The sequence below is a fragment of the Callithrix jacchus genome, chromosome 2 (assembly GCF_049354715.1).
Source record: "Callithrix jacchus isolate 240 chromosome 2, calJac240_pri, whole genome shotgun sequence".
Classification (NCBI taxonomy): Eukaryota; Metazoa; Chordata; class Mammalia; order Primates; family Cebidae; genus Callithrix; species Callithrix jacchus.
This window is the reverse complement of record NC_133503.1, coordinates 15722314-15744432: the sequence shown is the minus strand read 5'-3', so window position 1 is coordinate 15744432 and position 22119 is coordinate 15722314. Positions and strand designations below refer to the sequence as shown.

Sequence of the window (22119 nt, the reverse complement as noted above, 5' to 3'; positions counted from 1 at the left end):
TGTTGGCCAGGATAGTGTCGATCTCTTGACCTCATGATCTGCCCGCCTCGTCCTCCAAAAGTGCTGGGATTACAGGTATGAGCCACCGTGCCTGGCTACTTTTGGTACTTTTAGTAGAGATGGGGTTTTGCCATGTTGGCCAGGCTGTTCCCGAGCTCCTGACCTCAGGTGATCTGCCCACCTCAGCCTCCCAAAGTGCTGGAAATACAGCAGTGAGCCACCAGGCCTGGCCACAGATGTGGTTCTTAAAATCAAGTGTAAACATTTATCTTCATGGCTGGGCATGGTGGCGCACGCTTGTAATCCCAGCACTTTGGGAGGCCAAGGCAGGAGGATCAAAGTCAGGAGTTCAAGACCAGCCTGGCCAACACAGTGAAACCTCATCTCTAAAAAAACAAAAACAAACAAACATTTATCTTCACATATGAAGGGGATTTTCTAATGCCCAGTTAAGATAGCTGTTAGAGACCTATTTGTGGTAAGGATTTCTACTATCCTGTAAAAGTTTTTTCTATAAAATGAAATCTTGGTCGGGGCTCACACCTGTAATCCTAGCACTTTGGGAGGTCGAAGTGGGTACATCAGTTGAGGTTATGAATTCGAGACTAGCCTGGCCAACATGGCAAAACCCCATCTCTACTAAAAATAAAAAATTAGCTGGGCTTGGTGAAGAGCATCTGTAGTCCCAGCTACTTGGGTGGCTGAGGCATGAGAATAGCTTGAACCTGAAAGGCAGAGGTTGCAATGAGTCCAGATCATGCCACTACACTCCAGCCTGGGCAACAGCAAGAGTGCTCAAAAAAAAAAATTAAGTTATTTTAATAGAGTTTAAAATTTTCTCCTTACAGGTTAACCTCACCCTACAGATGAAGATAATAGAGCAAGAAAAAGAAATTGCAGAACTAAAGCAGCAGCTAAACCTCCTTTCTCAAGACAAAGGGGTGAGGGATGATGGAAAGGATGGGGGCGTACCTGTCTAACCTTCCTCAGCCTGTATCTATAGGATGAAAGTGGACTTAAACCTTTAAGGTAGTTAACTGGAATGTAAATTTTTAATCTTTGTTAGGGTATAGTTGATATAATTCTTAGTTGTATTTAGTTGGCCTTTACAAGATTTATTAAAGATGCAAGAGTACCCCAAGCTCCTGCTCCTTCCCTTTCTGCCCCACAAGCTCCTTTTCCCCCAATTTCCTACCTAAATATTACTATATGCCTAGTCTCTGAAACCAGAAACCTTGACCTCATCCTCAATTACCTTCTCTTTTCAACTCTGTTGACCCTCTCTCTGGTCTTCCTTTAGAAGGTTCTACTGCAGAAATTGACCTGTGCTCCCTGCCACTGTCACTGCCCAAGCCCAGGCCTGCACATACTCACTGGACTGTTCGTTTTTATAGCTGCCAGTCTTCCTACCCACTTCACACTGCCGCCTATGTTAATTAGCAGAAGGATGCCTGACCATTTCATTCCTTGGCTCCAAATCTTCTGCTGCCTCTAAGATAAAACTCAACTTCTTAACAGTATAGTGTGCAACTTCCAAACTTTTTATCTGTTCTCTCCACCTTCAACTTACTGTCATCCCAAAACCACACCCTTGCAAAACTTTGTACTCCTCACCCCAGATGATCTCAAGGCAGCTCAGATGTCTTTCCCACCTTTGCCCTGCCCTGTCCCCAGTATTTCCTCCTTTATTACAACACTCAACTCTCCAGACAATTACATCTCTCAAGGGCAGCAAGCTGAATTGGTTTTTGAATCCCAGAAAGGGTCTGTCACGGTGGTCGCAGTCATGATGGTAGATGGCACATGATTTTGCTGAATTTTAAATAAAATGAGAACCACAAATTACATGATGCTTTTATTGACACTTACAACTGGCCTAAATAAAAAGATCTTGAATTTTAATACAAGTCCCTTAACTGGTAATAGGCATGAAACAGCACCATTCTTAAGATCTAAACCCTTTAAAATCAGTTATGGAAATTCACTTAAGGAGCTTGAGGGCTGTGTTAAAAGGAGCCAGGTTTTCACAAGATCTCATCCACCTCTGCACGTTGGCTGGCACTGTCACACTGCAGCCTCCGGTCTGCTGGAGTACAGACCACAGCACCACATCTGCTACGGTGAGTTCATTCCCAGCGAGCCAAGGGCTCTTCCCAAGAGCAGAGTTCATGGAGCGGAAAACAGCAGCTTTTTCTTTACTGCTTCCCTCTTTTAACTGAAAAATGGCAATATCTACCCAGCTATCTATAAGAGTTGCATTGACAGCATTATGCTTCTGGCCAAACAGAGAGAACAAGAAACGTGCAATGTTCCCTTCTCCTTCGATGGGGCACATCGTCTGGACGCTGAATTTCATCTGAGTCTTCGGCACTGAAAAGAAAAAACACACACCAGGTGGCATTACAGGAGTAGCCCTGAGGGAAGTACCTGCAGTGTGGAAGGGGACAGTCACCAAAACCACAACTGATGACATGGGAAAGGGTGTTTCTAAGAACATCACATTTTCAGTCTGTCTCCAAGATGCTTAATACTGAAAAGGGTTTAAGTGCAAACTATGTTGTTAAAAAATAATCAAAGAGCATTCCTCCAATCCCTGTTGCCTAAGGATCTGGGGGCTGAGGACTGGAAACCCAAGTTGCATCTCCCAGGCTCTCAGTCCTCGTAATTGCTCCCCTTATGTGAAGCTGAGGGCAGTTAAGGTACCACTGGATGAATGACATGAACTCACTTCCCTCCATAAAAACCTAACCAGAAGAGGCATACATCCATGGGATAGTGAATATATGACATCCATCTTTATATGGCCATATGAGGAGATAACTTTGGCGTCCCTATGATAGTAAGTTCTAGAATGTGAGGGCAAGAGGGTGGACAGCCATGACTTCCCTGCTTTGCCTGGTTGGACAACCCCCTTCCTCTGACAGCTCAGAATTCCCCCTTGAGCTGTGTCTCACTCAGAAACCCTACATTTTGCAGAGGAACAAGGGCATCTTTGTGTTGCTTCATCTCTGCTCTTCCTCTCCAACAACCCCACAGGCTTTCTAGACTTAGAAGATTTGACCTGATGCCAATTGCTATATGGCCTGTATGCCACAGAATGTCCTAACCCCTTGCTGCCTCTTATCAAAACCATGTTGCATATCTCATCATATAGTACAGTTGACCCTTGAACAATGTGGGGGTTAGGCCACTGCGCCCCACTGCCATGCAGGTGAAAATCCACCTAAAACTTTTGACTCCTTCAAAACTTAACTACTAATAGCTTACTACTGATGGGAAGCCTTGCCCATGACAGTTGATTCACACACGTTTTGTATGGTCTATATATTATAAGCTATAGTCTTACGATAAACTTGAGAAAATGTTAAGAAAACAATAAGGATGCTGGGCATGGTGGCTCACACCTGTAGTCCCTGCTGCTTGGGAGGCTGAGGTGGGAGGATCACCTGAGCCCAGAAGGTTGAGGCTGTGGTGAGCTATGATCACACCACTGCACTCCAGCCTGGGTGACAGAGCAATATCCTGCCTCTTAAAAGGAAAAAGATAATGACTTTACTATTCATTATGTTGAAGTGGATCATCACAAAGGTCTTCATCCCATGGTCCTCATGCCGCTGAGAAAGGGGTTGGTCTTGCTGTCTTGGGTGGCAGAGGTGGAAGAGGTGGAAGGGGAGGCAGGAAAGGAAGAGAGGCAAGCATAAAGGATGTAACTTTAGGGAAACACATCATAATTTGACCTTTTGCCTTTTAATATCTCTCAAAATACATCAGTGCAGTATGAATCCTTCCACCGTTTGCTTTAGTTTCGGTGCTTATATCACAGAAAACTCCAGGTCATAAAAGAAGTCAGAAGCAGCCCTGAGTGATCAGAACCCCTCTCTCGGATGGTCTAATGGAAATCTGTTTTCTAGCGCTGCTGCTTCTATGTCTTCTTCCTCACTGTCTGGCACTGGTTTGGAAGCACTTCTCTCCATTAAGTTGTCTTCTGTCAGTTCCTCTGTGCAGGGTCTGTTAGCCCTTGAATTTCTGCAAGATCTGGATCCTGAAACTCTTCACCACCCACTTTTGCCCTATGATCTGTTTCATGGTTTCCTTATTTATTTTTAAAATAATACAGATGGGGTTTCACCTTGCTGTTCAGGGTAGATTTGGACTCCTGACCTCAGGTATCCACCCAAAGTGCTGGGATTACACCCGGCCTAATTTCCTTGACTGACTGTTGTAAATCCTATGAAGTCATGCACATCTGGACACAGGTTTCTCTGGCACAAATTTACCGTTTCACTGTGATGGCTTTCACAGCTTTTTACACAATGATGGCCTCTTAAATGATGTAATCCTTCCAGACTCTTCATGATGTTCTATCAGGGTTCTCTTTTTTTTTTTTTTTTGAGACGTAGTCTCACTGTCACCCAGGCTGGAGTTCAGTGGCCTGATCTAGGCTCACTGCAACCTCTGCCTCCTGGGTTCAAGCAATTCTGCCTCAGACTCCCGAGTCACTGGAGTTACAGGCGTGTGCCAACATGCCCGGCCAGGGTTCTCTTTCATAGCACTGACAGTTATTTCATAGAGTACTGTGTGTAATGAGTGTCAAAGGTTCTTAAGACTTCTAGATCTAGAGGCTGAAATAGTGACGTTGTGACACCATTGGTGTTAACTCAGAGTTCTGAGTGGCTGAGCACTGAAGAATGTTAAAAGGTGTCCCTTACTGGCATCAATGGAATTAATCCACAGAAAGGGTTCTTGTCCAGACGTTGTACAATCAAAAGATTAGCAGCTGTGTTTATCTTTTCCCGTTAAGTCTCAGGTGTTAGCAGCTTTATAGGTAAGAGTACTCCCTGCACAAAACAGGAGGATTAGCCTAGCCTTCCCTGCCTTCAATCCTGGGGCTCACTCTTCTTTACTAATAAATGCCCTTTGTGTTTTTTCCCCCTATCCCAGATGAGGGCAGTTTGTCTGCATTAAAAACCTGTCAACGCAGATCCTTTCCCTCCATGATTTTCTTAATGGCATCTGGGAACTTGTCTGCTACCTCTTGGTTGATGGAAGCTGCTTCTCCTGTTATCCTGACATTTTTAAAAGCCAAACCTCTTCCTAAAATTATCAAACCATCTTTTGCTGGCATGAAACTCTCCAGCTTTAGATCTTTCACCTTCCTTTGGCTTCAAGTTGTCATGTGATGACTTCACTTTTTCTCAAATCATATGAGAGTCTATAGGTATGCCTTCCTAACAGTAATCCTGCACCCTACAGAAAAGCTGCATTTTCTTGTCCTTTTTTTTTTTTTTGAGATGGAGTCTCACTCTGTAGCCCAGGCTGGAGTGCAGTGGCGCAATCTCGGTTCACTGCAACCTTTGCGTCCTGGGTTCAAGCAATTCTCCTGTCTCAGCCTCCCAAGTAGCTGCTACTGCAGGAGAAGGCCACCACACCTGGCTAATTTTTGTGTTTTTAGTAGAGACGGGGTTTCGCCATATTGGTCTGGCTGGTCTTGAACTCCTGACCTCAGGTGATCCACCTGCCCAGCCTCCCAAAGTGCTGGGAATACAGGGGTGAGCCACTGCGCCCAGCCAAAAGCTGCGTTTTCAATATGAGGTGAATAGGTATTTTGCAAAAAGTGCAAGGTTTTTGTACCTGTTGGTGTAGCTATAGTGATGCCTTCATGAATTCCCTCCCCCACTTTTTTTTTGAGACAGAGTCTTGCTCTGTTGCCATGCTAGAGTGCAGTGTCACAATCTCAGCTCACTGCAACCTCTGCCTCCCAGGTTCAAAAGATTCTCCCGCCTCAGCCTTCTAAGTAGCTGGGACTACAGGCATGTGACACCATGCCCAGCTAATTTTTCTATTTTAGTAGAGATGGGGTTTCACCACCTTGGCCAAGATGGTCTCAATCTCTTGACCTCGTGATCCACCTGCCTCGGCCTCCCAAAGTGCTGGGATAACAGGTGTGAGCCACCGCACCCAGCTGAATTTCCCATGTTTTAAACAATGGTTGTTGTTTTTTTGTTTGTTTGTTTTTTTTTGAGATGGAGTTTCCCTCTTGTTACCCAGGCTGGAGTGCAATGGCGCGATCTCGGCTCACCGCAACCTCTGCCTCCTGGGTTCAGGCAATTCTCCTGCCTCAGCCTCCTGAGTAGCTGGGATTATAGGCACACACCACCATGCCCAGCTAATTTTTTTTTTCTTTTTTTTGAGACGGAGTTTCACGCTTGTTACCCAGGCTGGAGTGCAATGGCGCGATCTCGGCTCACCACAACCTCCGCCTCCTGGGTTCAGGCAATTCTCCTGCCTCAGCCTCCTAAGTAGCTGGGATTACAGGCATGCGCCACCGTGCCCAGCTAATTTTTTGTATTTTTAGTAGAGATGGGGTTTCACCATGTTGACCAGGATGGTCTCGATCTCTTGACCTCGTGATCCACCCGCCTCGGCCTCCCAAAGTGCTGGGATTACAGGCTTGAGCCACTGTGCCTGGCCTAATGGTTCTTATACTGAATTCATTTATCTTGAAGTGGGAGCTGCAGATCTCTGGTACATACCAAGCAATTCAACTTTTTCATGTAATATCATGACTTTTCTCTGCTTCTTGGAAGCACTCTCCGTATCACAAGAGACACTTTGTAAATGTCCCACAGTGTTAGTCAAGGTTAATGGCAATGCACGATGAAAAATACCCAAAACATGATGAAAAATACCCAAGAACCTGAAGAGATCAATTTTTACTGCAACATGCAATTTCCTGGAGAGATGAATGAACTGCTTACACAGAGATGATTAGCGTCACATGGTGTTTGAAGCGGATACACCCCACGCTTGAGGTGGCTGTGAAATTATACAGCAGTACAGTATGTTCTGCAGTGAATTTTATGCACTTGGGATTCCGTGCTCATCTTCACGCTGGTTTACATTTCTCTCAACTGCAAGTGGTGCCACGTATAGTAAGTGTGTAAGTTTTGATGCATTTTTACTTTTGTAATAGATTTGGGTACATTTTGTGGTAGCAAATGATAAAATAGACCAGTATGTAAATATTTTATACATCATCGCTTCTTCTTACTTGTTTTGATATTTCTAGGCTACGTGGTTTATCTGCCAGTTTTGTCAAATTGTTGCAGATCTCCAAAAAATTTCCCAAAGTATTTACTGAAAAGAATCCACAAGGCTGGGGGTGGTGGCTCATGAGGTCAGATGGACTTAGCGACCAGCCTGACCAAAAAAAATACAAAAAAAGTTAGCTGGGCATGGTGGTGCATGCCTGTAATCTCAGCTACTTGGGAAGCTGAGGTAGGAGAATCGCTTGAACCTGGGAGGGGGAGGCTCTAGTGAGCTGAGATCACGCCATTATACTCCAGCGTGGGCCACAGAGTGATACTTCGTCTCATTTAAAAAAAGAATCCAGATTTTAGTGGACCCATGGAGGTCAAACTCGTGGTGTTCAAGGGTCAGCTGTGTATAAGTTTAACTCAGTCCCATCTACTTACCATTCTTCCAAATTAAAGTGAATCCCAGCTGATAGTCTTGGCGGGGCTGTTTTAGATTCTGTTCTCCAAAGCACTTGAGCAGGTTTTCAGGCACACTCTTGACGGATGAGTGCATGTGCACTGTGGCCAGGACCCTGAAGTGCTCACAGAGCAGCCTGTGCAGCACCAGCAGGGAGAGGGGAGGAGAGGCTGGGTTCGCGTTGATCACAATGTCTTTCAGTGCCCCATAATCCTGGGGAAAGACCGAGACAGTGTAGCCAGTAACAGTAATCAGAGCATGCGTCACTGTGCCGGGTGTGAGTCTAAGAGCCTAATGAGGGTTCTCTGACTCCTCCACTTCCATGAAGAAGGCACTAGCATCATCTCCATGTTATAGCCAGTAACTTATCCAAGGTCACTCGCTCAGGACGGAGTGAAGCTGGGATATGAGCTGACTCCACCCCCTTACCCCCAACAAATAAAAAGTTGACTTCACTGTCAAATAAAACAACGTTATCAGGAATGAAACTTTTTTTTTCTTTTTGAGATGGAGTCTCGCTCTGTTGCCCAGGGGCACGTGGCATGATCTCTGCTCACTGCCACCTCTGCCTCCCAGGTTCAAGCAATTCTCCTGTCTCAGCTTCCTGAGTGGCTGGGTTCAGGTTACCTGCCACCATGCCTGGATAATTTTTATTTTTTAAATTTTTAGTAGGGATGGGGTTTTACTATGTTGCGCAGGCTGTTATCGAACTCCTGGCCTCAAGTGATTCATCCATTTTGGCCTCCAAAAGTGCTGGGATTACAGATGGGAGCCATGGCACCTGGCCTAGGAATGCTAGTACTGTTTGTCCCTTTTATATGCAATGATTCCAGCTACTGAATCTTTCCAACACCTGACCACAGACAATTTGTGTTCATTAAGATGTTTCCATGAAGAACCCCTTAAGAGAAGGGGTCTTGGCTGGCTGGGTGAGGTGACTCACACCTATAATTCCAGCACTTTGGGAGGCGGAGGCAGGCAGATCACAAGGTCAGGAGATCGAGACCATCCTGGCCAACATGGTGAAACCCTCTCTACAAAATACAAAAATTAGCCAGGTGTGGTGGCAGGCGCCTATAATCCCAGCTACTCGGGAGGCTGAGGCAGGGGAATTGCTTGAACTAGGAGGCGGAGGTTGCGGTGAGCCAAGATTACGCCACTGCACTCCAGCCTGAATGAAAGGAGACTCTGTCTCAAAAAAAAAGAAGGGTCTTGGCTCAAGATCTCATTGGTGGTGAGGGGTGGGAAGATTCTAAAATACTAGGGATTAACTGAAGTGCCAGGACAGATTAGCCTTGTTTTCTCCCTCTGTGCAACCCACTTCAGTGCCAGTGGCCCATGGGTACAGAGGCCAGGCAATGGTTCAAGGCCACAGTTTGCTCTGGCATGGGGCACTACGAGAGGTCCAGGGGGTTGGGTTTGTCATAAATTCAGACCCATGCATAACAGCCTTTTTAGATAAAGACTTTATTTCTTCTATGCTTTCACTCTTGATTATGAATGCACTGATGTGAACACTCATGGCCAAACTCCTTGGCTTTCTGTCCGCTGCCTGCCATTCCTGACCCACTGGTCAGGCTTACACACATCAGGCTACACGGAATGCCTTGCAGGTCCCTGAACATATTGTATTACTTGATGCTGGGCCATCTGAGGTATCAGAATTTATCCGGAGCACCACACACTCTGAGAAGCCTCCCAGTACCCCAAGAATCCGTGGTCACGGCCGCTCGTACTCGACAACTCATCTGCTAGGCTTGGGCTCCCTGAGGGCCTGGTTTGTCTCATCTGAGTCGTCAGTGCATGCCAAGTACTGGCTGAATGAAGGAGCAGGGGAAGGAATACGTGAATGCCGAAGGTACTGAGGTTACCAAAACACCCTAGCCCTGGGAAAGACCCCACAACAATGCTTGCACTTTTTAGGTCTTTAAGTGCTATTCTATCACCAATTCTAGAGGAGGCTATTGGTAGGGATGCTTGGGACAAACCCTTTTGCACCCTAAAATAAATACCACTTTGTATGTCAGATTCTCCCCTAAATTAGCTGGAGCCTGTAAACGTCAATCATGCCAGCTGGCTGATGCAACTTACTTGTAATACAGCAAACTGAATTCAAGCAAAATGCATTTGAAATATGAGACTGTGACTGGCCTAAGCCATGCATTTCAAAACGATTGCTAGGATTTTTGTGCTTGGGCAGCCACGGTTCTTAAAGTCCGCCTACTATCAAAGAGAATCTGGGTTGCCCTGCTCAACCTCTGGGGAACACTGAGCAAACAAGCTGAGATCTGTTCTTCCAGGGCTCGGAGGCTGCTGGACCCATGCCTGGACTGGCAGAGGCTGTAACTCTTTTGACTCCTCCTCTGCCTACAGATCCTCCCTGTCCTCTAGTCCACCTAAGAAGTCAAGAGGCTTTAGAGCTTGTTCTGACTTCACTCCTGCCTTGGGAATCTGTTCTGTGCAAAGGAACACTCAATTAGAGAAGAAAAAACTTGAACATGCTTTTTGCTCTGCCTTTGGAAACTAGAAAGCCAAGGCATTAATCACAGTACCACAATTTCCCTACACTAACACCCAGCACAAACTGACATTTCAGCTTTCAAAACGAACTTACCTTCCCAAGCACTGAATTCAAGTCCAATGCATTGGTGGTTAAAGTTGTGGGCTCATCAGCTTGGATTATGTTGGTTACATCCAAGTCTGCATCTGGTGTCTGAATCATCTTGGAGAGACCATCAACTGCAGCTTTCAACTCATACAAACGTTTTAAAATATCATCTTGGCGGGACTCAAGAGCTTGCAGAGACGGGTTAGGCTCTTCCTAAAAACCAACAGCCAAATGTTCATTTCCTCTCCCATCAGACCAGTGTTGTTTAAATTTGATCATTTGCCACGCACTCACCAAGCCTCCCACCCTTTAAAAGAAGACATTATGGGCTGGGTACGGTCGTACAAGCCTGTAATCCCAGCACTTTGGGAGGCTGAGGCAGGCGGATCACGAGTTCAGGAATGGAGACCATCTGGCCAACGTGGTGAAACCCCGTTTCTACTAAAATACAATAAAAATTAGCTGGGCTAGGTGTCACGCTCTTGTAGTCCCAGCTACTTGGGAGGCTGAGGCAGGCGGATCACGAGTTCAGGAATGGAGACCATCTGGCCAACGTGGTGAAACCCCGTTTCTACTAAAATACAATAAAAATTAGCTGGGCTAGGTGTCACGCGCTTGTAGTCCCAGCTACTTGGGAGGCTGAGGCAGAGGAATCGTTTGAGCCCAGAAGGCAGAAGTTATAGTGGGCCAAGATTGCACTACTGCACTCCAGCCAGGTGACAGAGCAAGACTCTGTTTCAAAAAAAAAAATTATCAGGTGCTGACTGAAAATAAGTTTGAAAGCAAGTTGTGTGACAGGGAGGGCTACTACCTGTGTAATATTCTGTTACTTAATGGTAAGTCTTGAGTCATATTTCCAATTTCTTGTTTGTATATAAGCTTGCTAATTTCTACAAATGACAGTAGGATGTCTGCTCCAATAGGGCCAAAAATGCATCAGCTGGATTCAAGCTCAGTCAGGGCCCAGGGCAGTGGCTCACGCCTATAATCCCAGCCTTTTGGGAGGCCGAGAGGGGCAGATCACTCGAGGTCAAGGGATAGAGACCAGCCTAGCCAACATGGTGAAACCCCATCTCTACTAAAAATACAAAAATTAGCTGGGCGTGGCAGTGAGCACCTGTAATCCCAGCTACTGGAGAGGCTAAGACAGGAGAATCGCTGGAACCCAGGAGGTGGAAGTTGCAGTGAGTCGAGATCGCGCCACTGCACTACAGACTGAGCGACAGAGAGAGACTCCACCTCAAAAACAAAAACAAAAAACTCTAGGTCAGGAATGAAGAATGCCTGAAGCACTGTTTGAGTAACGTGGCTTGTGATGTAGAAGCTCTGAGTGCAGCTTGATCTAGTCCTTTGTGATCTGAGTAATAAAATGTTCAAGATCTGTTTCATGTCATTGGTGCCTTCTAATGTTGGCCTGTTGTTTTCCTTGCTGGGACTGGATTGTGATGTGGTATACTGTTTTTACCAATTTGTTTTAATTTATATGTATTTATAAGCAGCTTATTCTACATGTTGCTCTCATTTACCCTGGAAATGCTTGATTGCTTGCTTCCTTTTTTTTTGAGAGGGAGTTTCGCTCTTGTTGCCCAGGCTGGAGTGCAATGACGTGGCCTCGGCTCACTGAAACCTCTGCCTCCCAAGTGCAAGTGATTCTCCTGCCTCAGCCTCCCAAGTATCTGGGATTACAGGCATGCACCACCGCGCCCAGCTAAATTTTTATATTTTTAGCAGAGACGGGATTTCTCCATATGGGTCAGGCTGGTCTTGAACTCCTGACCTCAGATGATCTGCCTGCCTTGGCCTCCCAAAGTGCTAGGATTACAGCTGTGAGCCACTGCACCCGGGCTTTTTTTTTCGAGACAGGGTTTCACTCTGTTGCCCATGCTGGGTGCAGTGACACGATCATAGCTCAATGCAGCCCTGACCTCCTGGGCTCAAGTGATCCTCCCACCTCAGCCTCCCGAGTAGCTGGGACTATCAGCTCTTGCCGCCACACCTGGCTAATTTTTGTACTTCTTGTAAAGATGGGGTTTCACCGTGTTGCCCAGTTTGGCTTTTAAATCCTAGGTTCAAGTGATCCTCCTGCCTTGGTCTCCCAAAGTGTCGGGATTACAGGCGTGAGCCACCACACCTGGCAAAGATGTTTTACTGCTAATTATTTGTCTGTCCACATTGTTATCATCTCCTAGAGAAATTGCTAGAAAAGTGAGAACATGTCTTCTAAGTTCACAAATAAGAGCCCAAAGGAAGTTAGGCAGCAGACGACAAAACCAACCAACCAAAAAACCCTGCAAAACTTGGTCTTCAATGAGAGGAGACATTCTCCAACCTGGGTTGTCTTTCTGGTCTCATGGACTGTGTAGTTGAAGGAGTACTGGGCTTGTTTCCAAGACAGGGACCATTGAACCATGTCCGCTATTTCTGTCTAAGCTCTGTACTGAAATAACGGTTGTGTTACTGGGTTTCAAAAAAAGTCCCTTCCTCCTGATCTAGGCAGAAAGCCATTAAAGAAAACAGAAGGAAAACAAGCAGTGGGAGGCCAGGCAAGGCGGCTCACACCTGTAATCCCAGCACTTTGGGAGGCTGGGGCAGGCGGATCACCTGAGGTCGGGAGTTCAAGCCCAGCGTGGCCAACACGGAGAAACCCTGTCCCTATTAACAATATAAAATATGCAAAATTAGCAGGGCGTGGTGGTATATGCCTGTAATCCCAGCTACTCGAGAAGCTGAGGCAGGAGAATCACTTGAACCCAGGAGGCCGAGAGCCAAGACTATGCCATTGTACTACAGCCTGGGCAAGAGTGAGACTCCGTCTCCAAAAAAAAAAAAAAGCAGTGGGAAAACAGACCAGAAAAGTTACCGATTGACCCCTTTTGTGTCAGAATAGACAGACCCATTTCTCCTGCTGGAAACATGGGATGTATGTTTGCCATCAGAAAAGAGTGAAATATTTGAGCAGGTACATTACAAAAGAGAAGTCACAGCGGCCAGTGAACATGAAAAAAGGTCCTCAACTTAGAGAAGTCTGGAGAAACCCAAACTAAAACTACCTTAGAACACCACACCACGCCCACCAGCTTTGGGAAGGGTGCCGATATGACGGTCTTCTACCCTGCCGGTGAGAGCACAAACCAGTGTAACTACTTTGGAAAACAGTTTAGCAAAGTGGAAGCCAGACTGGCCACTGAGCCAGAGGTCTCATTCATTAGTACATACCCCATGCCTGCTCCTCTGTGTAAGAGTAGAAACTGCAGAATCATTCATAGCAGGTTAAAATGGCAAACAATCCAGCGTCCCCGAGCAAGTAGAATGGATAAGTATATGGTGCAGAGTCATGCGACAGAACAGTATACTATAGAGAAGATGAATACTTCCATTGTTACAATAAAATGACTCTTAAAATCATGTCTACAAAATAGAAGCCAGGGCTGGGCACCCGTGGCTTCTGTTTGTAACCCCAGGACTTTGGGAAGCTGGGGTTAGAGGATTGTTTGAGGCCAGGAGATTGAGATCACCTTGGATCTCACCTTTTATTTAGAGATGTAGTGAGACCCCCATCTCTACATTAAAAAAAAAAAAAAGCCAGACACATCAGAATATATACTGCATGCTTACCTATATTAAGACTATATTGTTTAGGGGCTGGGCGCAGTGGCTCACACCTTGGGAGGTCAAGGTGGGTGGATCACTTAAGGTCAGCCTGAAACCCATCTCTACTAAAAATACAAAAATTAGCTGGGTGCAATGGATGCCACCTGTAGTCTCAGCTACTCAGGAGGCTGAAGCAGGAGAACTGCTTGGACTTGGGAAGTGGAGGTTGCAGTGAATGGAGATCATGCCACTGTACTCCAGCCTGGGTGACAGAGTGAGACTCCATATAAAAAAAACAAAACAAAACAAAACAAAAACAGACTATATTGTTTAGGGACACATACTTAGTTGACAAAATAATAGAGACAAGCAGGACATAATTACCATAAAAATCAAGACCTCCAAGGCAAAGGTTTACGTGGAAAGAATGGAGCAGTGACATGTGTGTCAACCTGGGCCGTGGTGACCCTGGGGTTCGCTTTATAATTCCTCAAAATGAGCATTTATGTGCTGCTATTCACTTTTCAGAGGGTAGAATCTCTGAACTAAAAAGTTTAAGTAGCCATATGTGAAAAAAAGAAAAAAATAGATAGATTTTTATTTTAATTAAAACATTTAAATAATAGAGACAGAGGTCTTCCTATGTTGCTAAGGCAGATCTCAAACTCACGGGGGTCAAGCGATCCTCCCACCTCGGTCTCCGAAAGTGCTGGGATTACAGGCATGAATCAACGCGCCCGGCCTGGAGAGATCTTTTATTTATTTATTTTTGAAATGGAGTTTCGTTGTCATTGCCCAGGATGGAGTGCAGCGGCGCAATCGTGGCTCACTGCAAACCCCGCCTTCCCAGGTTCAAGGGATTCTCCTGCCTCAGCCTCCGGAGTAGCTGGGATTACAGGCGCCCGCCACCACGCCGGGCTAATTTTTGTGTTTTTAGTAGAGATGAGGTTTCACCGTGTTGGTCAGGCTGGTCTAGAACTCTTGACCTCCAGTGATCCGCCCGCCTCTGCCTCCCAAAGTGTTGGGCTTACAGGCGTGAGCCACGAAGCCCGGGCTGGATAGATCTTTAAAGGACAAAAGTTTGAGAGAGTCCCAGGCCGTCCGGCACAAAAGCCAGGTGGGGCCGCGAACCGGATGGGACGCACTTACTCAGGACTGGGGAAACTCCGGCCAGCAGCCCACCGCAGCGCGTGCGCACTGGGCAGCCCCACCCCGCGCTCCTACCTGCACGTGGCCTGCGCCGGGCGCAGAGCCGCCGGTCCTGCTGTGCAAGTTGGGGAGCCGGTACATGCAGGTGGGAAGCTCCACACGGAGAGGCGCGCCGCCCCCGTGATAGGGCTTTACCTGGTACATAGGCATTGCGGAACCAAAGCAAGAGGGGGTGGCGTTGCCAGACACCAACGTTCAGAAACCGTCTGAGGCCACGACTAAGGGTGACCACCTCCTTTCTGACCCTGCTGTGGGAGTTCGGGAAAACGCAGTCCGGGATGCTCTGATTGGCCCAGGCTCTTTGACGCCACGTACTCGACCTTTGACAGAGCCAATAGACGAGAAGGAGAGACGGGAAGTAGTTTCCTGCCCCGCCCGGAAAGGGTGGAGCACAACGTCGAAAGCAGCCAATGGAAGGCCAGGAGGCGGGGCGCTTGTGGGAGCCGTGAAGGGAACTTTCCCAGTCCCCGAGGCGGATCGGTTCTTGTTGCATCCATGGAGCGAGCTGAGGGCTCGAGGTGAGCGGGGCTCGCGGTCTCCCCTCGCGCGCGCCCTCCTTGAGACCTACGGCGTTCCAGCCTCCCTAGAAATGGGGGAACGTGGCGAGGCCGCCGTGTGGAGGCCCCGGAGCTACGTCCTTAGGGCCCCCGCCACCCGGTGCCCTTTGGGTGCGCCTTGAGGCTCGGCGAACTCCTCCCGGTTCTGGGCTGCGGGCAAGATTCTGCCCCGTGAGGAGTTGGGTTCGGTTTGTCCCAGGCAGGCCCTGCCGACTTCTCATCAGAGGACCGTGGACTTGGAGCTGGATAGTGAAATCCCCATAGACTGCATTTTCTTTCTCCCTGTTTTCTCTCCCCTTGTATTTTTATTTTATTTTATTTTATTATTATTATTATTTTTAGAGACGGGGATATGTCGCAGTGTTGCCCAGGCTGGAACTCCTGAGCTCAAGCGATCCACCCACCTCGGCCTATCAAAGTTCTGGAATTACAGGCGTGATGCACCATGCCTGGTCTTTTTTTTTTTTTTTTTTTTTTAAATTGAGGTTATTTTGGGGGAGGTGCAGCGTCCAGACTCATCCTAATTTGCATAGCCGCGCAGTTTTAAAAAATTCAGTGCCTGTTAGGGTATGTGATTTCTGGCTGGTGAGCTGCACCGAATCTTGGCTAGCACCGTTGGATTTCATGTCAGATTTGTAAACACGAATTTGCTCTCTGTATTTAAATATATTAGATATATTTATGTAACTACATTTAAATGTTTTGAGACATTTAAATAAATGTTTGGTCTGTATCTAAATGTACTCCTCCTCAGAATGAGTATCAGAAGCAGACCTGTAGCCTGTGGTGTGTTGCCAAATAAACTTATTTTTAGAGATGCTTTCCATTTTCTGTGAGGTCATCTGCAGTTTCACATGGTAGACAGACTTAGGTGAGATTCTTAGAAAGGTAGAATCAAGAGTAAAGAAGTTTGTTTATTTCACAAGGGTTTATTGAAGGTCTACGATGTGTTAGATCCTGGAGGACATACCCAGTGATTTTCCTTTCACGGAGGTTTCCTGCCTTCTCTTATCAAGTTATCAATTAAACTGTTTACTGGAAATTGCTAAATTAATGAACACACGGGATACATTCTTTGGATGAGCAGGCATTGGTTGGGCAGAGGAGGAAGAGGAGAGCAGTTTAGAGAGACCTGTTTATACACCGTGGTGTCTAAAAGCACTTATGTTCAGGAAACAGTCACTGTGCTAAAAATGTAGGGGATGGCCCCTACATTTTTTATTGTATCCCTCAAATTACAAATTACCAAAATATTTGGCAACAATGGTGTTTTCTTCCTTGAAAAATGAAAGCATGACCAGGTGTGGTGGCACATGCCTATAATCCCAACACTTTGGGAGGCTGAGGCCAGGAGTTCGAGACCAGTCTGTTCAACATGGTGAAACCCCATCTCTACTAAAAATACAATAATTAGCTGTGTGTCATGGTGGCTGCCTATAATCCCAGCTACTTGGGAAGCTGAGGCAAGAGAATCGCTTGAACCTGGGAGGTGGAGGTTGCAGTGAGCAGAGATCATGCCACTGCACTCTGGCCTGGGCAACAGAGCTAGACGCTGTCTCAAAAAAAAAAAAAAAAAAGTAAAAAAAAAAAAAAATGTAGGGGACTTGATGAAGGGAAAGGATTAGAGAGATTAGTTTTAAGCCTCGTGATGAATAGATTTTAAATTTCATATAGTAGGAAGTGGGGCACTAGTAAATTTTTAAGCAGAAAATTTATTTGACCAGATTTGTGATTTCAAAAATAGCTCTGGTGGTAGAGGATGGATTGGAGCAGGGAGTAAGGGGAGATAAAACCGTTGTAAAACTCTTAAAGCTGGTACAGCAAGATCTTTGAGGGTCTTTGCTAAAACAGCAGCTGGCAGCTTGAATTTGGAGTGGGGTATCAAAGACAACTACACAGGAATGTGTACAGGAATAGTTACATAACTGGTATGCAATTTCTGAGATGATTTTGACTCAGACATTATGTATTTCCCAGCACCCTCTCAGCATACTCTTTGTTTTTCGAATTATGTGGAAATGTTGCTTTCACTTTTTTTTTTTGGTGGAGTTTCACTCGTTGCCCAGGCTGGAGTGCAACATGCAATCTTGGCTCACTGTAATCTCGGCCTCCCAGGTTCAAGTGATTCTCCTGCCTCAGCCTCCGGAGTAGCTGGGATTACAGGCATCTACCACCACGCCTGGCTAATTTTTTGTAGTTTTAGTAGAGATGGTGTTTACCCATGTTGGCAAGGCTGGTCTCAAACTCCTGACCTCAAATGATCCACCCGCCTCAGCCTCCCAAAGTGCTGGGATTACAGGCTTGTGACACCACACCTGGTCATGCTTTCACTTTTCAAGAAAGAAGACACCATTGTTGCCAAAGGTTTTGGTAATTTGAGGGATACAATGTGTATTTTCTCCATGTGGATCCTAGTATAATTAGATAGTAAGTATCTGTTAAATTTGAAGTGTCTCTCCAGAATTATTTTGGGTACATGTTTAAGGAATGTAAAACAATGTTTCTATTTCTGGATATAATAAATGTATTTGTTGGTCAGGCCTGATGGCTCATGCCTGTAATATGAGCACTTTGGGAGGCTGAAGTGGGTGGGTCACAAGGTCAGGAGTTCAAGACCAGCCTGGCCAAGATGGTGAAACCTCATTTCTACTAAAAACTACAAAAATTAGCTGGGTGAGGTGGCAGGTGCCTGTAATCCCAGATACTCAGGAGGCTGAGGCAGGAGAATTGCTTGAACCCAGATGAGGGAGGTTGTGGTGAGCCAAGATTGCACCACTGCACTGCAGCCTGGGTGACAGAGTGAAACTCCATCTCAAAATAAATAAACAAATAATTAATAAATAAATGCATTTGTTAATATAATAAATGAATAGATTTGATCCATAAACTATTTACAGAGTTGAATCAGTTCCCACAGTTAAAATCAGGATGAAAATATATAGCTGAATACTTGCTTTGTTTCTTGTAACTGATTTCTTTAGTACAGAACCTGCTAAGGCCATCAGACCTATCGATCGGAAGTCAGTCCACCAGATTTGCTCTGGGCAGGTGGTACTGAGTCTAAGCACTGCAGTGAAGGAGTTAGTAGAAAACAGTCTGGATGCTGGTGCCACTAATATTGGTAAGTTTGGGAGCATTTTCAGCCACAAGAAATAATCAGCATATGTTGTATTCAAGAAACATTTGTTATTGAAAGAAGACAAGTATTGATGTAGTAATAAATTATTAAGTTAAAGTTAGCACCCATTATGTGCCTAGTACTTAGCTAGGTAGTAATAATAGCAGCTTTTATTGTGTTCTTATGGTGTGCCAGGCAGGTGTTTTGCTAAGAATTACCAAAAATATCTCATTTAAGCTGCGGAATAGCTCGGCGTGGTGTCTCACACCTGTAATCCTTGCTCTTTGAGAGGCCGAGGTGGAAGGATTGCTTGAAGCCAAGAGTTCAAGATCAACCTGGCCAACATAGTGAGACCTCGTCGATACTAAAAAATAAATAGAGTCAGGTCCCAGCAGCGGCTGCAGCGCTCTCTTCTTCTGCGGCTTTCCATGCCCTCTCCTTTTCGCTTCTGGAAACATGGCCTCTGGTGTGGCTATCTCTGATGGTGTCATCAAGTTGTTCAATGACATGACGGTGCGTAAGTCTTCAACGCCGGAGGAGATGAAGAAGCATAAGAAGGCTCTGCTCTTCTGCCTGAGTGAGGACAAGAAGAACATCACCCTGAAGGAAGGCAAGGAGATCCTGGTGGGCAATGTGGGCCAAACTGTCAACGACCCCTACGCCACCTTTGTCAAGATGCTGCCAGATAAGTACTGCCGCTGCGCCCTTTATGATGCAACCTATGAGACCAAGGAGAGCAAGAAGGAGGACCTGGTGTTTTATCTTCTGGGCTCCTGAGTCTGCACCCCTTAAGAGCAAAATGATCTATGCTAGCTCCAAGGACACCATAAAGAAGAAGCTGAGAGGGATCAAGCATGAATTGCAAACTGCTACGAGGAGGTCCAGGACTGCTGCACCCTGGCAGAGAAGCTGGGGGGCAGTGCTGTCATCTTCCTGGAAGGCAAGTCTTTGTGAGCCCCTTCTGGCTCTCTTCCTGGAGCATCTGGCAGCCCCATACCTGCCCTTGGGGGTTGCAGGCTGCCTCCTTCCTGTCAGACCAGAGGGGCTGGGGGGATCCCAGCAGGGGGAGGGCAATCCCTTCACCCCAGTTGCTAAACAGACCCTCCACCCCCTGGATTTTTCTCCTCCCTCCATCCCTGATGGTTCTGGCCTTCCCAAACTGCTTTTGATCTTCTGATTCTTCTTGGGTTGAAGCAGGCCAAGTTCCCCTCAGGTCCCCCAGTTGTAGGGGGAGCCTGCATTTTTTTTTTTTAACAACATCCCCAATCCCCACCTGTTCCTCCTCCTTCCCATGCTGCCAACTTCTAACCACAATAGTGACTGTGTGCTTGTCTGTTTAGTCCTGTGTATAAATGGAATGTTGTGGAGATGACCCCTCCCTGTGCCAGCTGGTTTCTCTCCCTTTTCCCCTGGTCACTGCCACTCATGGAAGCAGGACCACTAAGGGATCTTTGATTAAAAAAAAAAAAAAGACAATAAAAAGAAAATTTAAAAAAATAAAATAAAATAGGCCTGGAGTGGTGGCTTATGTCTGGAATCCCAGCAAGTTGGGAGGCCGAGGTGGGCTATTTGAGGTCAGGAGTTCGAGACTGGCCTAACCAACATAGTGAAACCATGTCTCTACGAAAAATAACAAAAATTAGCCAGGCGTGGTGGTGCATGCCTGTAATCTCAACTATTAAGGAGGCTGAGGCAGGAGAATCACTTGAACCTGGAAGTTGGAGATTGCAGTGAGCCAAGATCATGCCACTGCACTCCAGTCTGGGTGACAGAGCGAGACTACATTTCAAAAATAAATAAATAAAAAGAAAATAATACAACAAAAAAATCATTAATCTGCGGAATAACTGTGAGCTAGAAATGATCATTATCTCTGTTTTACAAATGAGGAAATTAAGGGACAGGAAATTTTCTTTTTTTTTTTCTTTTTTTTTTTTTGAGATGATAAAGCTAATCAGATAGGATCCAGGAAATCTGATTCTAGTACCTGTTCTCTTTAATGGCTTTATTAACATTATTTCTTTCAAAAGAAAATTCTGGTCCAAATGTGACGGTGTTTACAACTAATTGATCACAACCAGTTACAGATTTTTTTTATTCCTTCTCCACTGCAGCTGCTTCACTTGACTAGCCCCAGGGGGGAGAAAAAAGAGGAAAGAAAGAAAAAGCTGAACTATTTAGTCTGGGCTGGGAAATAACCAGAAAGAACTTTAAAAAAAAAATGAAATACACAAAATGACACTAGTGCGTTTAACTACAGCTATCGTTACTAACTCTTAAATTTGCATTACATGGGCCAGGCGCAGTGGCTCATGCCTGTAATCCCAACACTTTGGGAGGCTGAGGTGGGTGGATCATGAGGTCGGGAGATTGAGAACATCTTGGCCAACATGCTGAAATCCCGTCTCTACTAAAAAAAAAAAAAAAATTAGTGGGGTGTGGAGGTACATGCCTGTAGTCCCAGCTACTCGGGAAGCTGGGGCATGGGAATTGCTTGAACCTGGGAGGTGGAGGTTGCAGTAAGCTGAGATTGTGCCACTGTACTCCAGCCTGGTGACAGAGCAAGATTCCATCTCAAAAAAAAAAAAAAAATGCTCTGTATGTGATTATATCAATATAAAAACTTTTAGCATGAGTCAATCTTGAAGAAATATGTAAATATTTTAAACTTTTTAGATCTAAAGCTTAAGGACTATGGAGTGGATCTCATTGAAGTTTCAGACAATGGATGTGGGGTAGAAGAAGAAAACTTTGAAGGCTTAAGTAAGTTGACATTTTCTAATCCTATTATAAAATAATTGGGCCAGATGTCTCAGTTTTTAGTAGCACTATCTTGGAAAATGCAAAAACAGTTTTTTAAAGTCAGTTACTGTGGTAGATAGTATGTCTATTTGTTGCTATAGCACTTGAGATATCGTGGTCCTTACTTTATACTCTCTTTCAGCTCTGAAACATTACACATCGAAGATTCAGGACTTTGCTGACCTAACTCAGGTTGAAACTTTTGGCTTTCGGGGGGAAGCTCTGAGCTCACTTTGTGCACTGAGGTGATGCAATATTTTTATCCATTCACTTGACCCTTTAAAAAAAACCTCTCTGAAAAGTAATTAGAATCATTACTGTTTACAGTTCTATGTCTCAGTGTCTCAGCTTCTAACTTCTGAATTCTGTTTTGTCTCACTGCTGATCTAAGTCATAATACTTCTGAAATTCAGCAATAAATGAATGAAATGAAGCAAATAGTATTGTAAAAAAAGTTTTCCTTTATTAAAGCAGTAACTTCTCAATTTTAACATAACATACAGATAATAAATGATAGTTACATTGGTTTTCATTATCAACTTTTGGGGAAACATTTCACCAAAGCACTGTATAATTATATCATAGATTCTAAATTTTTGTAAATAATTACATATATATATATATTTCTTTTTTTGACAGAGTCTCACTCTCGCCCAGGCTGGAGTGCAGTGGTAGTCTCAGCTCACTGCAGTCTCTGCTTCCCAGGTTCAAGTGGTTCTTGTGCCTCAGCCTCCTGAGGA

The 22119-nt window shown here is 45.4% G+C and overlaps 3 protein-coding genes, 1 non-coding gene and 1 pseudogene across 22 annotated transcripts in view; 3 read left to right on the top strand and 2 right to left on the bottom strand.

Moving 5' to 3' along the window:
- EIF2AK1 (eukaryotic translation initiation factor 2 alpha kinase 1) overlaps window positions 1–1842 on the top strand; it is a 40672-nt gene extending 38830 nt beyond the window's left edge. For all 16 annotated transcript variants that reach the window (XM_078357503.1, XM_078357490.1, XM_078357474.1 and 13 more), the window contains one exon: window positions 849–1842. In XM_078357503.1, coding sequence (XP_078213629.1) covers window positions 849–980 — 132 coding nt within the window. In that variant the 3' untranslated portion in view covers window positions 981–1842. The remainder of the gene's footprint in view (window positions 1–848) is intronic.
- On the bottom strand, window positions 1843–15162 carry AIMP2 (aminoacyl tRNA synthetase complex interacting multifunctional protein 2). Of its 3 annotated transcripts, XM_017966788.4 has the most exons (5): window positions 15038–15162; window positions 13319–13454; window positions 10109–10315; window positions 7476–7707; window positions 1843–2370 (listed from the first exon to the last, which is right to left on the bottom strand). In XM_017966788.4, exons 2-5 carry the CDS (start codon window positions 13364–13366, stop codon window positions 1982–1984), a joined length of 876 nt encoding a protein of 291 aa, XP_017822277.1. In that variant the 5' UTR covers window positions 13367–13454; window positions 15038–15162; the 3' UTR covers window positions 1843–1981. The 3 variants fall into 3 exon arrangements, with proteins under 3 accessions (XP_017822277.1, XP_008981747.1, XP_008981751.1); XM_008983499.5 differs by lacking the exon at window positions 13319–13454 and having other exon boundaries at window positions 14918–15162; XM_008983503.5 differs by lacking the exon at window positions 13319–13454.
- Window positions 8801–8936, bottom strand: LOC118151944 (small nucleolar RNA SNORA42/SNORA80 family). Its single transcript, XR_004740336.1, has one exon. It is a non-coding gene; the product is annotated as a small nucleolar RNA SNORA42/SNORA80 family (small nucleolar RNA).
- Window positions 15163–15364: 202 nt separating the features above from the next.
- The window catches only part of PMS2 (PMS1 homolog 2, mismatch repair system component), a 45692-nt gene continuing 38937 nt past the window's right edge, over window positions 15365–22119 (top strand). Inside the window, exons 1-4 of one of the 2 annotated variants that reach the window (XM_078357387.1) lie at window positions 15365–15420; window positions 18446–18580; window positions 21254–21340; window positions 21522–21624. Coding sequence is in view for 1 of the 2 variants with exons in the window: in XM_035282819.3 (XP_035138710.1) it covers window positions 15398–15420; window positions 18441–18580; window positions 21254–21340; window positions 21522–21624 (353 nt within the window). In the remaining variant the exon portion in view is untranslated. Of the gene's footprint in view, window positions 15421–18440; window positions 18581–21253; window positions 21341–21521; window positions 21625–22119 lie in introns of both variants that reach the window. The other variant, XM_035282819.3, reaches the window with a different exon arrangement.
- LOC118149870 (cofilin-1 pseudogene) lies at window positions 18885–19674 on the top strand (annotated as a pseudogene).

Coding starts and splice junctions, on each gene's coding strand:
- AIMP2 (XM_008983499.5), bottom strand. CDS start 15,052: ATGCCTATGTACCAGGTAAAGCCCTATCACGGGGGCGGCGCGCCTCTC. Junction 10,316..14,917: donor CCGGCGCAGGCCACGTGCAG/GTAGGAGCGCGG, acceptor GTTGGTTTTTAG/GAAGAGCCTAACCCGTCTCT. Junction 2,371..7,475: donor CACTTTAATTTGGAAGAATG/GTAAGTAGATGG, acceptor TTTTCTTTTCAG/TGCCGAAGACTCAGATGAAA.